General features: G+C 43.7%; 1 protein-coding gene across 1 annotated transcript; it reads right to left on the bottom strand.

Moving 5' to 3' along the window:
- Positions 1-2,549: 2,549 nt before the first annotated feature.
- LOC147899652 (uncharacterized) lies at positions 2,550-6,748 on the bottom strand. The gene is made up of 4 exons (XM_087378679.1): positions 6,547-6,748; positions 5,991-6,378; positions 5,377-5,778; positions 2,550-3,656 (listed from the first exon to the last, which is right to left on the bottom strand). Exons 1-4 carry the CDS (start codon positions 6,741-6,743, stop codon positions 2,892-2,894), a joined length of 1,752 nt encoding a protein of 583 aa, XP_087234805.1. The 5' UTR covers positions 6,744-6,748; the 3' UTR covers positions 2,550-2,891.
- Positions 6,749-21,242: the final 14,494 nt, after the last annotated feature.

A 21,242-nucleotide genomic window follows, 5' to 3' on the forward strand; every position in this document is an offset into this window, starting at 1 on the left:
CCAAGAAGAAGGCAAGGCAAATCTCATTCAAAAATCGTGAAAGTTTTGAAAGAATGAAAGTGAAATGGGAGGGAAATGCAAGTAGAGAAGGGAACTAATGAGATTTTGTCGTGAGATTCCGACCTATGATAGGGAGCACAAAGAAATGAGCTTCCCATTCAAAAGAAAGGAAGAGATTTGAAAATAGAGAAAAAATTGACATGGAGCTTAGAAATGAGAAAGAGGGAAGAGAAATGAGAGAGAATGAGAGGAGTGTGGTGTTTGGATGGGGAGGATTTCGTTTTAGGACAAATGGTGCAAGTTTGGTTGAGAAACTAGGTTTTTTAGTTTGTTTACTGTTCAAAAACATGATCAGAGAGTGGACGCAGCAAGTAGGAGGCCTACATCAAACTTTGGGCCTTTGAATAAAGAAATAGAAAAGTCATGCCATTTCTAATATTCTATTGCCCTCCACTATCCAATACTTTACCCAGTTTTATTCACCTTATCCTTCCATGTCACTAGCCCAAGGGCAGGGCCTCTTTTTTAGTCCAAATTTTTTGTAATGGAGATTATGGTATCTCATAAGAAGTGTCAGAGTGTAATAGGCATTATTCATTTTTCTCATTGTTGCTAGTATGCCTACTGCATTATATGTCTCTTCTTATTATTGCTACTAATGCTCCTACTTTGGTGTACTAGAGATGCAGTGGTGGTGTAGAGGTTTTGATCAAGAGTATTAGAGGTTTAGATCAAGAGTAGCACAGGTTTAAAACAAAAATAGCATAGGTTTAGATCAGAGCATCAAAGGCTTAGAGTAGTAGAAGTTTAGATTAAAGTAGCAGATGGTTGGAGCAGGAGTAGCAAACCTGTAGAGCAAGACTAGTAGAGATTCAAAGTAGATGTGGCAGACTCAAAGCAGGACAATAGGTACGAAGAGGAAGCAACATAGTAGGATAGGAGCAACGGTTTAGAGTAGAATAAGTGGTGCAAAGGTTTAAAGCAGCAATCCAAAGGCCCAAGCAACAGTGCAGTAGCCCCGAGGTTCAGAGCAACAGTCTAGAGGCTCAAAGCAACAGAGCAGAGGTGCAAAGCAACAGTGTAGAGGTTCAGAGTAGCTGTAGTCTAGAGGAACAGAGTAGAAGTAGAGAGGTTCAGAGCAAGAGTAATAGAGGTTTTGAGCAAGAAAGCAAGACATCAAGTGTAGAGTAGAAGCAATAGACGTGCAGAGGTTCAAAGAAAGAGAGCAAGATAATAAGTGCATAGCAAAAGCAATGGGAGGCTAAATTGTTGAAATCCTCGAGACCCTTTAAAAGTCAAGTTCTAGCATGAAAAAAGGTGTTTTAGACATGGGACCCCTAAGATATGCCCCACTTTTGGTAGGAAGTCAACCAAATTGTCGCCTTAACCCCACCTAGTTTGGTTAGGCCTCGCTTGGACCCCACCATCACTCACCTAATCAACCTTGCCTTTCTACCTATTGGTCCTTGGTTTGATTGATCTTATGGGTGGGTTTCTAAGAGGTTGATGGGGAAATAATAGCTTTTAGGACTTGAGCACCTAGGACAATAGTTGTAGGAATAGCAATAGGTATTGCTAGTCCAACTCATGCTAGATAGCCAAAGTGTTGTCCACGATGAAACTAGATAGCCAAAGTGTTGATGAGAAAAAGGGGAAGGTATGTGAGATCTCAACTATTTCAAAAGACATTGTTAGGCATCCACACATTGTGAAGGTGAAAGTTGTAGGTGTCCATGGTGGACTTATTCACAACATAATGGTGCCATGTACAATGAAAAGGGCAAGCAATGGACCAACCTATTATATTCCGATGGGTGATGTATTGGCAAAGCAAGTAATTCAAACCCCCAATCCATTGGCGTAGTTGGTGAATTGGTTGGCAATGCTATAAGAATTGGTTTTTAATTGTCAGAGTGGCTGTTCAAACTCGAAGAATGACTTGGAGGAATGTTATAAATTGAGTGTTTTGTCCACCATCACCATGGATGACAGTTGTATGGAGGGATATTCTAGTCTCCTTCCCACTAGGCTATACAAGACAAGGTCAAAAGAGGATACAAATGCTATAGAATCTTGGATGGATTGTATCACCAAGGAATTGATGGTGTCTTGCGTTGAGCGATTGATGCTGAAAAGTTTAGCAAGCCATGGTTCATTGCCATGATGCAATTTGTGGAGAACACTAGAAAACATTATGCAACAAATTATACCATTAAAAAGGCCCTTCATGTTGGCTATTATTGGCCAATGCGAAATTTGCCAACTCTTTGGTAGGAAACTCACCACGACATAAGCTAGCACTAAGGGAGAAAGCTAATCAACAAGTAGTCCACGTTCTCTTTACCCAAGCTATAAGTGCCTCTGAAGATGAGTTTAAAATTTTAGCATAGAAAATAGAACTTCAAGATGAAGTGCAGATCAGCCATGATGTAGGCTAGCACTAAAGGAGAAACTAATATAAGAGTATTTCACATTCTCCACCCAAGCTAAAACTGCCTGTTAAGTCAGTTTTTCATTTCAGTTCCCCCAAATGAGCACTCTAAGTAAAAACGCTTGGAATAGAAAGCTCATAGGGCTTGTCAGTATAATCCATAGTTGGCAAAAGAATCTTGTTTAAGTGATTCAGCGACGATTTGCAAATCTCAATATCCCCATTTCAACCAGAACTTTTTAGAGTAATAATGCACCACATTCGATGCTTCCATCCTGAATAATTCACATTGAACGTGAATCACTCACAATACTACCATTTACAGGGACCCCCTGATATGATGATGCCAAGAGATACCTGAATAAGAACATAGGCCAACACTGCATGTTAATGGCCTTATATGGAGATCATACCATTGGGCAATGACACCAGAAATCTTTCAGCTGCAATTGCCCATATATCAAGCATATTTACTGGGCTTGTTATCCACATCAAGATCTGGATCTGAATCTGAATCTGAGCCAGAATCCGACTCCAAAACCGAATCAGAATCACATACAAGTGCAGGATCAATATCAATACTCTCTGAATCTGATGATGTGCTCATAGAACTTGACAAACCTGTGGTTCGTGAAGACCTGTGTTTTTGATGCAGCTCATGCTCCCTCTCAGAATCCATATCTGAACCAGAACCAGACTGAGTCTCTAAATCAGAATCAAATAGAAGGGCAGGATTAGCTTCAATTTCCTCTGAATCTGACCATGAACTTGTATAATTCTGCATTCTGTCATCTGGTTTCTTGTAAACATCCTCCTGAGATGAGCTTGTATAATTCTGCATTCTGTCATCTGGTTTTTTGTAAACACCTTCCTGAGACAGCAAACCTACACGTTCTTGAGACCTGTGTTCTTGGTGCATCTTAAGCTTCACAGAATTTGGATCTGAATCTAAATCAGAATCAGTCTCCAAAACAGAATCAGAATCACATACAAGAGCAGGATCGACATCCACTTCCTCTGAATCTGACCATGAGCTTACATGACCTTCCATTCTGACGTCTGGCTCTTCATGAACATCTGGGTCTTTATCAACACCTTCCTGGGAAAATAAACGTGCAGTTTCTTGAGCCTTATACTCTTGGTACAACTTAAGCTCTTTCTCAAGAGCTTTCAAGTTTCTGGTATATGATGCCAAAGACTGTTCATATCTTGCTTTGAAGAGTGCCTGTAAAGTATCCATTTTGCAACCAAAAAAGTAAGTAAATAAATAAATGATCATGATCTATGTAGTCTACAATAACTCGATAGATCCACACTTCCAGATCTATTCATGCAGAAGTATTTTTCTCAATTCGATGAATAAAGCATGCAAAACTTTAGATCATGTGAAAGACAACCTGGAAAAGCAAAGCCAATCATCTTGAATACTAGCATAAGGCAGACTCTTTTTCCCATACACTATCATATCATCACAGCTATCCAAATTCATAGCTTAGCTAGTCTCAGGGATTCCACATGCCTGTGTTATTCAATGAACATATTTTACATTTTCAGAATAAGGACAATGAAACGACACCTTTCAGATTGTAGAAAAGGTGATTCATCTGCTTCATTAGCATTTTTGCTAGTTATCACACTACCCCCTGCCAATTTAAATGAAAAGAATCAACAGGGAGACACTGGTTAAACAGGGAGATACAACTGACTTGAAGAGGGGCAGATTTCTCCTCAATCTGCAGATAAAAGTTCCTACATGCAGCACATGGGAGCTGCAGCAGTTCATACAATAGGCAGAACCTCAAACTGACAGCTGAGTGCTGGGATCTGCTACAAGGGATCAGGCATGCTAGATGGCAGGAGCAAAATGGGCAGTACAAAAACTCAGACAAAGGTGTACCACTCAATTGCATCGATGGATTCTGTCATGACAAGAGAAATCACTAGTGGATATTGAAGCATTCTTATATATTATATGCCAATGGTGTAACATGTATATGTATTTATGATGGACACCAACCGATTTGTTATGGTGGTGGATCATCTGAGTAAATAGGACTAGTCGAGCTAGAGCCGCTGCTTCAGACAGCATCAAATTTGGACATGTGATACTTATTTTATTAATAAAGATATGCACACACGTGTCTAGGTCCTAGGGGCAATAGGAAGGGAAGGGTGCATTAAGGTGCATTGAATGGTAGATGCATGGGTCATAGGCTAAGGGTAGGTGTAAATGGGAAGATGAAACTTGAGTGATCTGAAAGGATATTAATGAAAGGGTAACACCCTTTCATTGTAAATCTCACAAAGCATTCTCTCTATTCACCTTGCATTCATCCACCATCTCTCTCCCACCTTGCATGTAGGTCGAAAGAGAAACAAGTACTCTCACAAGGGTGCTCTTCCCCATTGGAGGGCAAATCGACATTCAAATTCTACATGCATTGCACACGTTTGCATTCTTGACATTCAAATTCTACATGCATTGCACACATTTGCATTCTTGAGAAGGCTGGTTCTTCACAGATTCAATGCCATTTCAAGATGATCTTTTTTTAGGCTGGCACAGGCAGCCAGCCTGCTGGCTCACGCAGCCACTACGTTTTTATTTGGCTGGGCCTGGTTCATACATCAGTCGCAACACCGCGTTGGTAGTTAAGGAGGGAGACAAATTAGCGTACAGCAGGGAACACCTAAGATAAGGTTAGCAATCATCAGTTAAGAATAGGTAGTAATTAAAACGGTTTCTTTTCCGGCAAGGAGAATTCCTCACCTAGTCGATCACATGTGATAACAAAAGAACGCTGAATAGTTGAAAGAAACTCAGACACATGCACTAGTTATAAAATTTCAGGCAACCACAAAACCCAACTCAATATTGATCAGATTTCGGAATAGCAAAGTCAAAAGTGCTCTTGTGCCATTATACATGTAAAAAGGAGTCTTACCTTCCTTTTGTTCAATGTGTTCTTTGGAATGAGATCTGCAGGCCTCGAGTAGTTCTTTCCTCGATACATCACAATTGTGTGACCCTGTTGTACATCAATAACTATACCACCACTCAACCTTGCTAGATGCTCTCCAGTTTCTTGTATCTGCTCTGGGGTGAAGTTCTTGCAACGAACTTTCACTAATTGATGCTTCTTCCAATGAAGATGCATGTTCTGAACAACTCCTCCAAAGATTCTACGTACGCCGATAATTAGATAGTTCCTGTGTTTGTAACCCAATCTCTTGAGATAATGAAGCTCCTCAGCAGTCAGAGACTCTGGATCGTGTTCTGGCATGGGCAAAGGAGGTAATTCATATTTTTTAAGAATTACCTCTAGCTCATTCATCCTTTTTTTGACCTGAGAGAGAACAAGATCACGTTAGCTGTCTCTAAATTGTACAGCCAGCTTTTTTTTTCCCTTTTTTTTTGAGCACACCCACACCACACTCACACACCCGTGGTAGCTGTCTCTAAATTGTACAGCCAGCTATTAAGAAACTGTGTGCGTGTGCCTGCGATTGGGCCCCTAGGGGAAGCCAGAAACGACAGTTTGGTCGAATGGGGGCTTACTCTCTCGATCCTTGCCATTAACTTCTGTTCATGGTCCATGTTATTCTTCTTGATTTTTGTCACATAACGTAGTCGTTTCAGCTTCTTAATAAGGCTCCGTTTGGACTTTTTCTTCTTTTTCTTCCTCTTTGTTGCCTTATTCTCTGTGCTCATTCTTCGAAACTGTCCCCCGTGAGAAAGGGAATAAAGATAACCAGGATGGATGCACACACCACTGATTTCCGTGGACCCTTTCCATCGGCGCAGAATTGCTGCTCTAAAGTCAATTCTGCCGCAAGCTAGACGCCTGTGAACCTCGAAAAGCCGAGCATTTGATGAAGATAGTGATCCGAACGAAAGTGGAACTTTTGGCTCCGGGTCCAAATCCTTGCATATCATCCCAATCGAGCTATCCAATTTATTAGGGCATTGCTCAGAACCAGAAAAAGCCTGTACGATAGGCTATTTTGTGGGTACAAGTGCAGAGACAAACACTCTCACGGAGCATATAATGCAAGCACGCCGGTTCGGGAAGACAAGCGAAGGAAAAACAATAAGCAGATACAACAAGAGTTACCAGGAAACAGGGGAAGAAGAAGAAGCAGCAGGAGGAGGGGTGGCCGCCGCCTGAGCAGAGCTAGCGGTGTCCAATCGAAGGGGAACGAGGGTTCTGTGAAGGGAAAGAGCAGAAGAAGGGGAGCGAGGGCCTCTTCTGCAAAGGGCTGCTGCCATAGCTGAAGCCACAGAGATGCATCCACGCCAATGGGGATCCATTGCAGCTTCAGTCCAAAAAGGAGACGATGACTGAGATTCGAAATGACTGCTAGTTTAAACCAAGGTTAAGCCCTTAGGGTTCCCCATCAGGAGATACAAGGGTCATCAGGAGGAGGATACCCCACAAATGTTGTGGAATTGTATTTCCGATATTTCTTGTTATGGATATTATTTTCGTTCTAGTCAAGTGTGACTATGGCGGCATATTCCATATGAGCGCACCGGACGCAGCTCGGGTCCTAGTGGATGCTTTGTGTGGTTCAGTTGGGGATGCCTAACTAATTGCCATGCTAGATGGTCGATATTGTGGGCGATTCCATTTTGGTACTAGTGTTATTGGTGTTACGAGTTGCGTGACCCATCTACCAACGGAGATCTACGTCCCTGAGATTGTAAGGCATGGATCCTAGGTTAGCTTCCAAGTCTAAGTTTGATTATCCATAATATTGGTCAGGTTGTGAGAGTCTTGCACTCGTCTACTCCACATGATACTTGTCTACTCTAGATTCTCTGAGCTAAAGGATGACAACCCATTTGGCATCATAGCTTCCTGGATGCCTTCTTCCAGTTCACTACATTCAATAGCCACCTCTCCTTCTGTCAGCTGCCTTACCTTCTTTTTCACTTCCTGGCTGCCTATTATCTCATCACTTCCCCTCTCAAAGTCCAGCCCCACCTTCCATCAAAACAAGACAGACTTGTTGTTCATCGTCAAATTTCCAAAATAAGGCTACCCCAACCATTATGACCTCCAACTTCGAATTCTACCTGTTGTTATGGCCTCGAGCAATGTAGTTGTTTTCCTCTGGACACTAAGCCGAGGTCCAAAAATCCGAATCCACTTTCTCATTGAAGTATGAGCGTGGCAATATAGGACCTATTGTGTGGATATGCAAATGGTCCTTGCAAAGACCTTGGAACAAATTGAAGGTGGTTCATGTGGTCTCACCCAATGTTAAGTAAGGGTGGAAAAATATATCAAATATGAAATTGCCAAGGTCTTTTTCGATTAGGGTTCCACTTAGAGATTCATCTTTGTGCTATAGCGCCTTGCTCAAAACCTTCTAGCCACTAGAGCCCCTGGATGCTGCTTGTTGATCCATGGCTGATGAAAACAAAAGTACCATTTCATTTGCCAGCTCATGTTCCCTCTTCTTTAGCTTCTTTGCAACATCGTCTGGCTGTAGTGAAGATCTATGCAGAGGTTGTTAGATATCAATGCTCCACTCTCGTGTAACTACGCAAAACCAGCTAACTCTACTTCTAAGCCCCCCATATGAGGAGAAGGCATTTGAGTAGCTTGGTTATCTGGTAGGTCTTGGTTTGGAAACCAGATGGGGGCCATGTGTGGCCTGATGGCTGGACGGCTTCAGATAGAGTTGGCACACCGCCAACTAGGCTACATGCAAGTTCAGGAAGGCATCACTTGACTGACCGCACTGAGGGTAGACGGAGCATTTCCCGAGGCAGTCCACTCTCGGGTTGCGGAGCCCATTTGGAGCCTCAAATGATCCCGGATGGCTCTGGGCCGAATGGCAACTGTAGGTTAGTTGCTCTGTTTTGAGCACCAGTTCTATCGTATGGTGGGTGGCCTATTTCGGGACCGACCCCCAGTCGACCGTTTTGGGCAGACTGGGTCGGTCACCCAATTGAGCCTAATCAACTACGAGTGGTGGCTATATAAGAGCAAGCCCGTGAAGCCCATTTCATCACTGGCTACAACAACCCCGATTCCTTAGCATCCAGCCTCCGTCTTCTACTGTTTCTAGCATGCCATCGAAGCTTCTTTCACAGGAGCACATGGTTGGGAGACAGCGCCATCTATTGTATCAATTCTACAATAATCAAATTTTTGATTCTCCAGACTATCTTGTTTTCTCTCTTGCGTACGAGATCCTATTATCTGTTGAGCATAGACGTTGTATTATTTTCTTACATGGTATTAGAGCCTGGACTCTAGCAAGAAGATTTGGTAGTATGTTTTCTGTTTGCGAGCAGATTGTGAGAGATGGCCCAGCCCGCAAGATTGCGAATCTCACCGTTCGGCGAAAGCGAAAAGTTGGACGGCTCTAACTATCCACTTTGGAAGTTCAAGATGAAGAGCATCCTAAGCGCATACGAGCTTTGGGACACTGCTACTGGGGTGGACGTGAGGCCGGTTGCGAGACCGGATCCAGCCAATGCAAGACAATAGATAGTACCAACTGTGGATGAGATTCTCGCGTGGACAAGAAGAAATGCAGATGCACTATGTTCTATTGTCTGCAGTGTTAGTGATTCCATCATGGCGTTAATTCAACATGTCACCACCGCGGAGGAGGCATGGACGGTCTTGAAAAATCAGTACGAGACCACGAATCAGACGCGGATTTAGAATCTGGAGACTCAACTCGCGAACAAGAAGTTGTCTGAGTCTGAAGTGGCAGAGAAGTTCATCACTAGGGTGAAGAATTTGCGTGATCAGATGACTGCGATTGGCATCACCATCACTAGTGAGAATCTAGCAGGAAGGTGCATACGGATTCTCCCACCAAAGTACGACAGTCTTGTTACGGCGCTGAATACACAAAACAGAAATCCACCCCTCAACTTTGAGGATTTTAGCACGATGCTTCTGGAGGAGGAGATGCGTCAAAAGATGAGGACTGGAGAAGATTCAGCTTTCTGGACCGGATCAAAGAAAGGTAAGGGTAAGGACTCTGGTAACCCATCTTCTTCTGATGATAAAAAGAGAAAGAAGAAGATCAAGTGCTTCTATTGCAACAAGGTAGGGCACAAGCAGAATGAGTGCCAAAAGAAGATTGCAGATGGAGAAGAACGGAGTAAAGAAAGAGTCCAGCAACGGCACGCAGGCAGTACCAGTAGAGCTGTTCGTCGCAATTGAGGAGATTTGGATGGAGGCAGTTCATGTACCTGTAGATGAACCGTGGATCATTGACAGTGGTGCATCGCGCCACATGACCAGTCAGAAGGATTGGTATACCTCTCTACAGCCGGTAGGGAATGACATCCTGGTAGCAGTCGGCAATGATGCAAAATGTCTTGCAAAAGGAAAAGGTACGATTGCTCTCAAGTTAGATGGAGTTGTAAAACAATTGTCCGATGTTCTTTATGTGCCAGATATCAAGAGGAACTTGTTGTCTGTTTCCACGATCACGGATCGGGACCTCAAAGTTCAATTCGATAAGAATGGTGCACAGATTCTGGATCTTCAAGGGAAGGTCACTGGTAAAGGTACACGGTGCAACAACATTTACGAACTCTTAGCTTTCAATGCTCGAGTGGATGTGAAGAACACTAAGCTGTGGCATGAGAGGTTTGGTCATCTAAACCTTAGTTCTTTGAAGGATATGCATAAAAGTGGAATGATTGCAGACCTACCAAAAATTTTAGATTTGCCCGATGTATGTGAAGCTTGCATGATGGGCAAGCAGCATCGGCATCCCTTTCCTAAAGAGGCCAGCAGGGCAAAGGCTCCTCTAGAGCTCGTTCACACGGACCTCTGCGGAAAGATGGAGATGGAAGCTTTGGGTGGTTCCTACTACTTCATGATGCTGATTGGATGACTACAGTAGAAGGATATGGATATACTTCCTGAAGACTAAAGATGAGGCTTTTAGTAGGTTCAAGGAATGGCATGTAATGGTCGAGAAAGAAACGGGGAGGAAGCTGAAGAAGTTGAGATCAGACAGAGGTGGAGAGTTCACATCAACTGAATTCGAAAGTTACTGCAAAAGTCACGGAATCAAGAGACAGAAACCCCCGCCACATACATCACAGCAAAATGGAGTAGCAGAATGCAAGATGCGTGTCATGTGCGAAATGGGCCGGAGTATAATGAAAGGGAAAGATTTGCCAAAGGCTTTTTGGGCTGAAGCATGTAACACTGTAGTTTACATCCTGAATCGTAGCTACATGAAGGTTGTGAATGGGATGACTCCACTGCAAACCTTTTCTAGTAAGAAACCTTCAGCTGCACATTTCAGAGTTTTTGGATGTGACTGTTTTGTGCATGTCCCTGATGCTACTAGGACCAAATGGGAACCGAAGAGCCGAAAGTGTATTTTCTTGGGCTACAGTGAAGAGGTGAAGGGTTACCGTCTCTATAACCCTGTTACCAAGAAGGTAATTGTAAGTCGCGATGTGGTCTTCTCAGAACAGCTGCATCAATTAGAGGAGGATGCTTCCTTCCTAGACAACCGGGACCAGGATATCCATCCAATACTGCCACCAGTAGCAGACTGAACTCCCCCAATGGTGCTTGGGAGGATTCAAGACAAAGAAGATGAAGAAGAGCTTGCAGAACCACAACAGTAACGGCCATTCCTGAAGTGGGTAAAGCAGCTTTTGGATGGCAAAGAACCTCCAGCCATTGAGGAGGAACCATCCGAACACCGCCGGTCCAAGAGATTAGAGGAGCAAAGAAGGGCGCAGGAACACTTGGTCAACTATGCTTTGATGACAGAAGTGATCTGTGCTGATGAACCCAAGTGTCTTGAAGAGGCACAGGGCGATGATAGGTGGATGGAGGCTATGCAGTCGGAGTATGGCTCCATAATGAAGAACAACACTTGGGACCTTGTGGATCAACCACCAAAACGCAAGGTAATTGGAACCAAGTGGGTGTACAAGACCAAGTACAAGTCCGTCGGCATGTTGGATAAGTAAAAGGCTCGGCTCATGGCAAAAGGATTTGCACAGGTACATGGTTTTGATTATCAAGATACTTTTGCTCCCACAGCTCAACTAACCACAATTCACAGTGTTTTGGCTTTAGCTACCCAGGGAAGTTGGCCCATGTTTTAGATGGATGTGAAATTCGCCTTTTTGAATGGAGATCTCAAGGAGGAGGTATATGTGGAACAACCACCAGGTTTTGAGATCCCCGGTTCAGAAGGTAAAGTTTGCAAATTGAAGAAGGCACTTTACAGGCTGAAACAGGCCCCACGAGCGTGGTACCAGCGAATTGATGCTTACTTTCTACAAAACGGGTTCCATCTGATGCAAATTTGTATATCTTGAGAGAAGGAGGTAGGTGTATGATTGTGGTCCTTTATGTGGACGACCTTGTCATAACAGGGAACCACGAAGAGAAGATCTCCACGAAGCATTTGCTAGGAAGAGAGTTTGAAATGACAGACCTCGGACTGATGCATTTTTGTTTGGGGATTGAAGTTTGGTAGGAGCCGAAACAGATCTTCATTTCACAACTAAAGTATGCTGGAGAGATACTGAAGGCATTTGGCATGGCTGAGTGCAAGACAGTTGGTACCCCTATGGAGGTTGACGTGAAGCTTGTTGAGAGTTGTGGTGCCATGAGCACTTGTAGAGCAAAGGTATGAGTAAAGGGAAAGCTACCACATGGCATGGAGGAGATATCCCACATGTGAGCAAGCATATGGATGTAAGTACCCTCACCTATAAAAGGGAGGTTCATTTGAAGTAATATCAATCAAGCACTTTGCACTATCTCAAGATTCTCTTTATGAGTCTAAGCTAATCTATCTTGGAACCTAATTGACTTGAGGTACATGTCATGAGCACTCTCTTCATCATGTTTCCACACAGGTTCCATCCACCTTAGAGCGCTCCATAGATCCTGAGGCACACATGTTTTGTCATGGTATCAGAGCTTAGGTCTAGTCTCCTAGATTAGTTGTAGGTTGCCTTAGGAGCACATGTTTTCTCTTAGGTTAGTTTTAGTTTTAGATTGAGAGAATTCCGTCTATTGAATGAAAATTCCGTTGATTGCTTTGAGATATTTTCGTCATTCCTAAGAATTGTCAAGGAGAGTTATTCCTTCCGTTCACTCCAAGTGAGAGAAAGGTAGGCTTTTAGACCTCATTTGTGTGAGAGTAGATTACTTCTTCTTGGGCCTCCATAGCTCTACTCTTGAATCCGCACCTTAAAGCTCAAGGACAACGACCTCCAAGGCTTCTGTGCAGCACCCAAGGACTCGGCAACCAAGGCTCCACATCTCCTCTACGCTAGGAATGACCCAGCCTCCATATGCCTCTATGAACTAGAAGCTTTAAAGCTCTAGGTCCTGGCAGCAGCTTTGCATATGAAACTATAAACATCTTGGTCAAGCGTCAGCCCTCCGCCCTCAAACAGCCAACCTTCTGCTTCATCAACAAGCACTCAACAAAGGCAACCTATTCTCTAACAACTACTCAAGCTAAGCTGCAAGTGAGGCAACTCTGATCTACAATGACTTGGCCTAGTAGCAACTCACATGCCTTCTACGGCCCGATTGGTAGCTAATGCACAGAGACAACCTCACAGGATTGGCGCTACGACCAGTCTACTTGCTCTATTAATGAGTCTGTTGCAAAACAGCCGCCTCCATGCTCTCAAGATTCCAAGGAAACAACTCCCAACGCTGAAGCACGTCCAACAACCAAGTCGCTCCACGAAATGCTAGCGCCTTGCAATAAGCGGCTCTCCATCGACAACAACAGCGACCTCCAGGACTCCTCCATAGTCGCCTCCTCCAAAGCTCTAATAAGCCTCACGACAGCTCCGACTCCTACAAACACAAGCGACGTTGCTCATGGCTCTACAGACAGATGAACCAGGCCCTAGAGGTAGGAGCTCTCCACATACTGCCAACGGACAGCCAGCCACGCCAAGCTTCTCTAGCGACTCCATGCGCATGAATAGACAATCATCGATGGATTGTTGACTCTTCCACACCATCGGAGATCATGCGCCATCCTCCTCCTCTGCGAGTTGTCGCCTCCACCATGAAGAAGCCAGCCAGCTTCTCTCTCTAAACCTCCTTCTGCCATGTGGTAGATAAGGTTGGGTCAAATTGACTAGGGTAAGGTTACTTTTTGGATAGGGTTAATTAATTGATGTGACACGTGGCAGATAAAACTCTGGTCTGATTAGCTTAACCCACCATTGTTAGAGTTAGGATTGGTTAACTGCCACATAAGCATGCACAGTCAATAGTTCCTTCTAAGCACACAGCCTCTTGTTAAGCACAGTATGGAATTCAGCATGTGATTCCCTCTGCCACATCATCAAGGCCCCCTCTTCTTCACAAAAGCTTCAACAAGCCATAACTTGCAATCTAGGAAGAATTTGGACACACTCCAAAAGGGAAAAGTGATCGTCTTTTCAAGCTCTATGCGCTTGTCAGATCAGAATCATTGTATGCAATTAGACACTACCAATATTGAAAGAAATCAATTGGTAAGACCTTTGCAACAAATTGAAAAGCAAAGCATGAATGCACACAGTATTGTCATAAGCATGCCAAAAGCACAAGTGCATGAGATGACCATAGCATGTAGCATGGCATCCACACATAAAGCATCAAGGCACATGGAAGAACAAAGCATCATGCATCAAGTTATATCAAGCGAAGAAGACAACGACATCGTCATCAAGCCATGAGCCAAAAGGTGACATCAATGAAATGTATTGAGAAACAAAAACCTTGCCAACCTTGCCTATATTTTGTAAATTAAGCCTGACCACCTGAGAGTAGCTATGAAAGCACCTAGGGGAGGTATTAACATGTAAAAACCACACTTGTCCACCTTATGTAGCAATGCATGCACTAAGGGGAGGTGATGGAATGTAACTCACATCTGACCACCTTGCAGTAGCCAAAGGATTATGGCACCAAGGGGAGGTGTTGAGAGTTGTGGTGCCATGAGCACTTATAGAGCAAAGGTATGAGTAAAGGGAAAGCTGCCACATGGCATGGAGGAGATATCCCACATGTGAGCAAGCATATGGATGTAAGTACCCTCACCTATAAAAGGGAGGTTCATTTGAAGTAATATCAATCAAGCACTTTGCACTATCTTAAGATTCTCTTTATGAGTCCAAGCTAATCTATCTTGGAACCTAATTGACTTGAGGTACATGTCATGAGCACTCTCTTCATCATGTTTCCACACAAGTTCCATCCACCTTAGAGCGCTCCATAGATCCTGAGGCACACATGTTTTGTCAAAGCTCTCAAATGAGGATTCATCACCACTGGTGGACAAAGCAAAGTACAAAAGGCTTGTGGGCAGCTTGATTTACCTGTGCAACACACGATTGGACATCAGTTTTGCAATTGGTGTACTAAGTAGGTTTTCCAATAAGCCCGAGGAGAACCATTGGAGGGCAGGGATGCAGGTGCTGAAATACATCGGCACACTTGATTATGGCATCACCTATACCAAGGGCAACATCTTGACTAAATTCTGTGACTCGGATTGGGCAAGAGACGTGAACAGCAGGAGATTAGTGACAGGGTACTGTTTCTCACTTGGATCTGGAGTTGTGTCATGGGTCAACAAGAAGCAACCCACAGTTGCTCTTTCTTCTACCGAGGCTGAGTACAAATCTGCATGCTTTGCTTCTTGCGAGGCAGTGTGGTTGAGGAGGATTTTGGGGGACATGGGTGCAGTGCAGAACAAGCCTACGCAGTTATCATGTGACAATCAGAGTTGCATGGCGATTGTAAAGAACCCGATGTTCCACGCTCGCACAAAACACATTGAGATCCAATATCACTTTGTACGTGAGCTCATCATGGATGGAGAGGTCGACTTGGTGTACTGTCCGACTACAGAGAATGCTGCTGACATCTTCACGAAGGCTCTTGGAAGAGACTTGCTGGAGAGGGATCTTCATCGACTTGGCATTGGGCCAAAAAGTTAAGTTCACTTGCGGGTGGACATTGAGGGGGGGTGTTAGATATCAATGCTCCACTCTCGTGTAACTACATGGGAACCAGCTAACTCTACTTGTAAGCCCCCCATATGAGGAGAAGGCATCTAAGTAGCTCGGTTATCTGCCGATAAGTCCTGGTTTGGACACCAGATGGGGGCCATGTGTGGCCTGATGGCTGGACGGCTTCAGATAGAGTTGGCACACGGCCAACTAGGCTACATGCAAGTGTGGGAAGGCATCCCTTGACTGACCGCACTGAGGGTAGATGGAGCATTTCTCGAGGCAGGCAACCCACTCTCGGGTTGCGAGGCCCATTTGGAGCCTCAGATGATCTCGGATGGCTTTGGGCCGAATGGTAATTGTAGGTTAGTTGATCTGTTTTGTGCACCGGTTTTATCGTATGGTCGATGGCCTATTTCGGGACCGACCCCCAGTTGACTGTTTTAGGCGGACTGGGTTGGTCACCCAATTGAGCCTAACCGAGTACGACTGGTGGCTATATAACCCGGGGGATTCACTCTTCATTAAAGGGGGACATCATCTGCGTGCATGAACTTCAAGAAAACCCCCTATTTAAGATCCACGTAGGATGATAAAACACCCCTATTTAAGCTTATAAGATACCACCAAAATTCCATTATGTCCCCCCCTTTCCTTAAATCTACATTCTTTCTCAAGAATTTAGATTACACAATAAGCAAATTTAGGTTACTTTCCCTATCACTATTTAAAACCATACACAAAATCAAACTTGTTTGGACTAGTTACCCAAGGTAACTATATTATGTCCCCCCTTCTTAAATATGACATGGTCCCCCTAGCTTAAATTCAATATTGGGGAAAAAAAAGGGCCCCCACCCCTAATGTATAAGCTTATGCCTCATTTCAAAAAAACCCCCTATTGTACACTCACGTGATATCATAAGTTTCCCCCTGTGAATCCCCCGGGCTATATAAGAGCAAGCCCATGAAGCCCATTTCATCACTGGCTATAGCAACCCTAATTCCTTAGCATCCAGCCTCCGTCTTCTACTGTTTCCAGCATGCCATCAAAGCTTCTTTCACAGGAGCGCACGATTGGGAGGCAGCGCCATCTATTGTATCAATTCTACAGTAATCAAATTTTTGATTCTCCATACTATCTTGTTTTCTCTCTTGCGTACGAGATCCTGTTATCTATTGAGCACAGACGTTGTATTATTTTCTTACAAAGGGCACCTATTTTGCTGTTGATCTAACCTGATCTAAGCAACTCTTGTTAAACATATGCTTGCACTAAGGCGATGAATCTCTTCCCCTGATTGGAATTCTGAGAGACAAACTGCACAGTGCGTGTCTTCCAAGCTCAAAATGTTGTAAAGCTCTCAGTCATAGAGCACAATAGGAAGTGCTTTCCTAATTTCTTCTAAAGCTTCCTCTCTCTTGACAACAAAAATCTTGTTGTTGTATCCCTCATCACAGCAATGCGATCAAAAAATTCCAAAAACTCGGCATTAAAAATATACACAAACCAAGGCCTCGATCAAAGCTTCATTTAGAATCCTGATTTCCCACCCTTCCACATTTTTGCACCCACGGGCTTTCTTCCTTCTGCTTAGCTCATCTTATGCTCTTGCCTGTCGCTTCCATCACATTCAATATATGCTCGCGAGTCATGTGAGCAGTATATTATTTAGCTCAAGAAGCACCACGCCAAAGTTGAAGAGATCTCTTTTATCTGTACATTGGGGACATAGATCGCCTTGAAATGGAGGCACAATGAGGGCTATTCGAGTGGCAATGGGAGGGGGAGAGAGGAGGAGAGGGAAGGTGGGAAGACAGAGAGAGAGGAGGAGAGGGCAATTGGAAAGAGAAAAAAAGGCAAGCGTAAGCACTTGAGTAGTAGTCATGGCATTGGTTGCTCTTGGCATTTGGAAGGGAATGGGGACTAGGAAGAGCTTAGGGAGAGAGGGTTTAGAGCATAGAGGTAGTACTCCAGGAGAAAGCAAATGGAGACGACCTATAGAAATGGTAGGAAACTTATGTAGTGGGGATAAGTAGGGGGTAGGGGGCATATAAAATAGGCATGGTGCCAACGAGTTAAATAAAGGCACCTCTTAGAGTAGGTAAGCCACTTGCTTATCTAGAAAATCACAACGTAGGCCCTTTAAAAAAATATATAAACATGTTTAGCAATTTTGATTAGGAAGGTTCATTATCAAATTAAAGTTTAGAGGACACAAAATATAATAGAAACTATAAATGTTAACTTAAAAAAATGAAAATGATTACATTAACAAGAGAACTCAATCAGTAAAGCAAAGTACGACATGATAAATCATAAAGGTATGTATCAAAATAGGTGTGACAATAATCATACCTTAAGGTTACAAAAAAAGGGGGGGTTTTTTGGGATTAATATCACATAGAAGCTATTGCATCTTCCAAAAAGCCAAAAAAGGTACCAATAAATTCAAGGAACATTGGATAAGTTGCCCATATGATGAATCCTAAGTGAGCTACAACCACCAACACAATGTATAAGTAAAAGAGTGTGTGTGTGTGCATGTTGAGAGTAATTATAAGATGTATGTGTACATGTGTGTGTGTGTGTGTGTGTGTGCATGTTGAGAGTAGTTTGTAGGTGTGGGTGGGTGTGTGTGTGTGTGTGTGTGTGTGTGTGAGAGAGAGAGAGAGAGAGAGAGAGAGAGAGAGAGAGAGAGAGAGAGAGAGAGAGAGAGAGGTAAGAGAAGATTTGAGTAGAATGACTTGAACCACTCAATTTTCTTGTAAATTCTTGGAATCACCAAGTTCACTCATGTTCACAAGAGGTCAGCCAAGCCTATAACAAAGTGACTAAACCATGAAGTAGACTAGCCTTAGAGCACCACGCATGAGTCCTTGAGTTGATACACAAGTCCAAAGAGTCAAAATTCAATTAGTGAATTTGTCATGGGGAAGGGGGAAGAGAGGGGGTAGGGGCATGAGAGTGGGGTGGAGGGAGGTCCTACATGCTATGACATGTGTCCATGTAGTGGAGCCCATGTGCACTACCATGTGTCACATGCAAGGGGTTGGTCCTCTCTCAGTTGGAGAGGGCTGGTTGTCTATAAGTTGGAGGGTTGAGAGAATTCTTGGGTGGTGCACTTACTATTGCCTTGCGGAACAGAAAGCGATATCATCAGTTGGAGAGGGGAGCGCATGATCATTGTAACCTCCCATGATGGCCTGGATGAGAAGGAGATGCATATATTTGTGGCCCGTGGTATGTGTCTCTCAAGTGTTTGTGTCTAGAAAAGCTTGGGCATCATGAATGATAAAAGGCAAGCGAGGGTCCACAGAGCTCTGCTTGTTATTCGTGAGGATTAAGAAGAAGCAATCGAGGCATAGTAAGGGCAAGTCAAAGAAAAAGGACAATTCGAAGGTGTTGGAATTGAGCATTATGATAGGAGTCAGAGGTATTGGCATCGATGTGAAGGCTCTCTTCCCAAAGTGAAGAAGTTTTTGGAGGAGGCCTATCTGTCTGGCTTCTGTGGCATAGAGAGAGGAGGTGCCCTATACCACCTCCACTTTCAAATGGTCATTAGTATCTATTTGCAGAGCATACAAAGCATCAACCACATGATCTAGAAATACATAGGTTGGGACTGCAATCGGCCACTTGGTGGAATTATTATGTGTTGGGCCTTGAGGCAAAGAAATTTGCACACCTACCAGGGCATGCTCGGGTATTGCATGAAGGATTTGGGGAAACTACACTTCAAAAGTGTGTCAAAATCCGTCACCCAAGAGAACCTACAAGCTAGGATTTAACTCTATGTTTAATATGGCGCTCATGAAGTCAAAAACTACATATGTCTGATGAGCAAGAATATCTTCGATTAGGCTCTTATGTACTGGAAATTTAAAATGAGTTGTATATATGATGCTACCCTCAGTAAGTGTCTTTTAAAAATGCTACAAAGGGGGAGTTATTACCCTTCAGCTTCTTGGGTGATTCCCTATCAATGGAAGGGGATGGACTGTGGAGGGGTAGAGTACTTGTGGAAGCCTATGGTGTCTCTGTACGCCATGATGCTGTATGATGTAAGTACTATTATTTTTTGTAGGGACAAAAAAGTAAGCCATCCCAATGCATACTTGCATGTAAAAGTGCTCATTGATATTGGTTTGAGATATTTCAATATAGGATCGAAGAGAAATGCAGACTTGGTCAATGAGGATCTCTTGTGTAGAGAAAGGCCAATTTGTCAGGCTATTGGGCGTTCGGGTTCAAGCTTTAACAACTGCTCCTATAAATAAAATATCCCTCCCAACGTTCATAGCAATGGCAGAGTTGCTGTGAATGTGGAAAGCTTGATATGTGTCCCAAGTCATTGGCCAGGGAAGGAGCCTATGAACATTCCAGACCCTACGTAGTCAACGAGTTCCATAGCTTCTCGTTGCCCTCCATTTTATCCCCACTTCATGGAAAGGAATCCATATCGGGTGACTGAATTTTCTTAGCCTTGGGCGGAATCAAATGCTTTCTAATATTTTGTGAAAGTCAGGTGGGCCATAGTGCGAATATTAAATGTAAAATTTTGGGTAGCCCTTTGGGCCTCTTTGCTTGTGGATCCAACTTGCTAATCCAACCTTCACTAATTTGACGCTAATGAAGGTTGTTAGGAAAGTTGATCCACCTGGAGTTTTCATATCAGGATATTTGCTCCAAAATTCCTTGATGGGGTTACTGGGAAGTGGTATCTCAGCAAAATCATACCCATCATTGGAACTTGGCATGGGAGTATGAATTGGATTATCCAGATCTTGATATTCAAAATCAAATACTGTGTCATTTTCTACTGATGGAAGCACAAGTAGTGTCGGAGGTGATGACGAAGTAGGGAGAGAATTTGGGGACATGGGGGAGAAATATGGAAGAGTGTTAGTTGCAGAAGGGGGAGCAGAGGGGAGGGGGGAAGAATTGGGCAAATGGTTTGAGCAGCTTGGTAATCCTCAAGGATAGGATTAGCAAGGGAGGGGAAGAAGCTAGGTGTGAGGGGCTCGTAAGTTTGTGACCATTGGGTTAGTTGAAAATGGTGAGAGGCATGGGCAAAGAGACGATGGAGGGAATAGATGTTAGGATGGAGCTTGGGGAAGGTTAAGAGGGTGGTAGCAACAAGGGTAAGTGAGGTTATGAGGTTGGTAGAGAGAGTGGTTAGATATGGGAAGTTGGATGTGAGATAGGCCCTGTCATCTTCTGACACTTCTTTTTGCTGGTGCGATGGGATCATCAGCTGCATGGTGGGATGTTGGTTATGTCGTGCCTTCCAAATAATAGTGATGGCCTTTATAGCAATGGCAACAAACCTGCAATAACCTTGAGGGAAGGACTACCCGTGAGGCATACATATGCAGTGAAAGCATCCATCCTGAATGCTATAAACCTGGCATGTGTAGACAGGCAAAAGATATTTTTCTCATCTTCGGACAAGTCTTGGCAAATTATGCACAGAGTTTTGGTCCCTATGGAACGTTCCCATTTGATTGTTGGATGAGCAGATATGATCTTGATTTGGATTTGCTTCCATTGGATAAGCACACGTGTGTTGAGGTGATCTTCCACTTGTAGAGCAGCCACAAGCTCTTGGTACACCACCGTTGTGCATTGTAGTGGGGCTTCATTAGTGTTGTCTTCCAATGCCTCATTGTTGTGCACTAGCAATTGGAGTTCAAGCTTGGAGATGATTATCTTTTGGGAGTGCATCTCATTCATTTTTTCTTTGTATTGCTGGTAGATGGTTGTATGTGCCTCAAGCTTTCTCATTTGCAAGGTGACCTTTTCCTGTTGAGGAA

Source organism: Dipteris shenzhenensis, chromosome 8 (genome assembly GCF_047967505.1).
Source record: "Dipteris shenzhenensis isolate YYH24624 ecotype China chromosome 8, Dip_SZ_1.0, whole genome shotgun sequence".
In the NCBI taxonomy this organism is placed as follows: Eukaryota; Viridiplantae; Streptophyta; class Polypodiopsida; order Gleicheniales; family Dipteridaceae; genus Dipteris; species Dipteris shenzhenensis.

Excerpts from the sequence above, each read along its gene's own strand:
- LOC147899652 (XM_087378679.1), bottom strand. The coding sequence starts at position 6,743 with ATGGATCCCCATTGGCGTGGATGCATCTCTGTGGCTTCAGCTATGGCA. Across the intron at positions 6,379-6,546 it reads TCTTCTTCCCCTGTTTCCTG|CTCGATTGGGATGATATGCA; the intron begins GTAACTCTTGTT and ends TAAATTGGATAG. Across the intron at positions 5,779-5,990 it reads TAATGGCAAGGATCGAGAGA|GTCAAAAAAAGGATGAATGA; the intron begins GTAAGCCCCCAT and ends GTTCTCTCTCAG.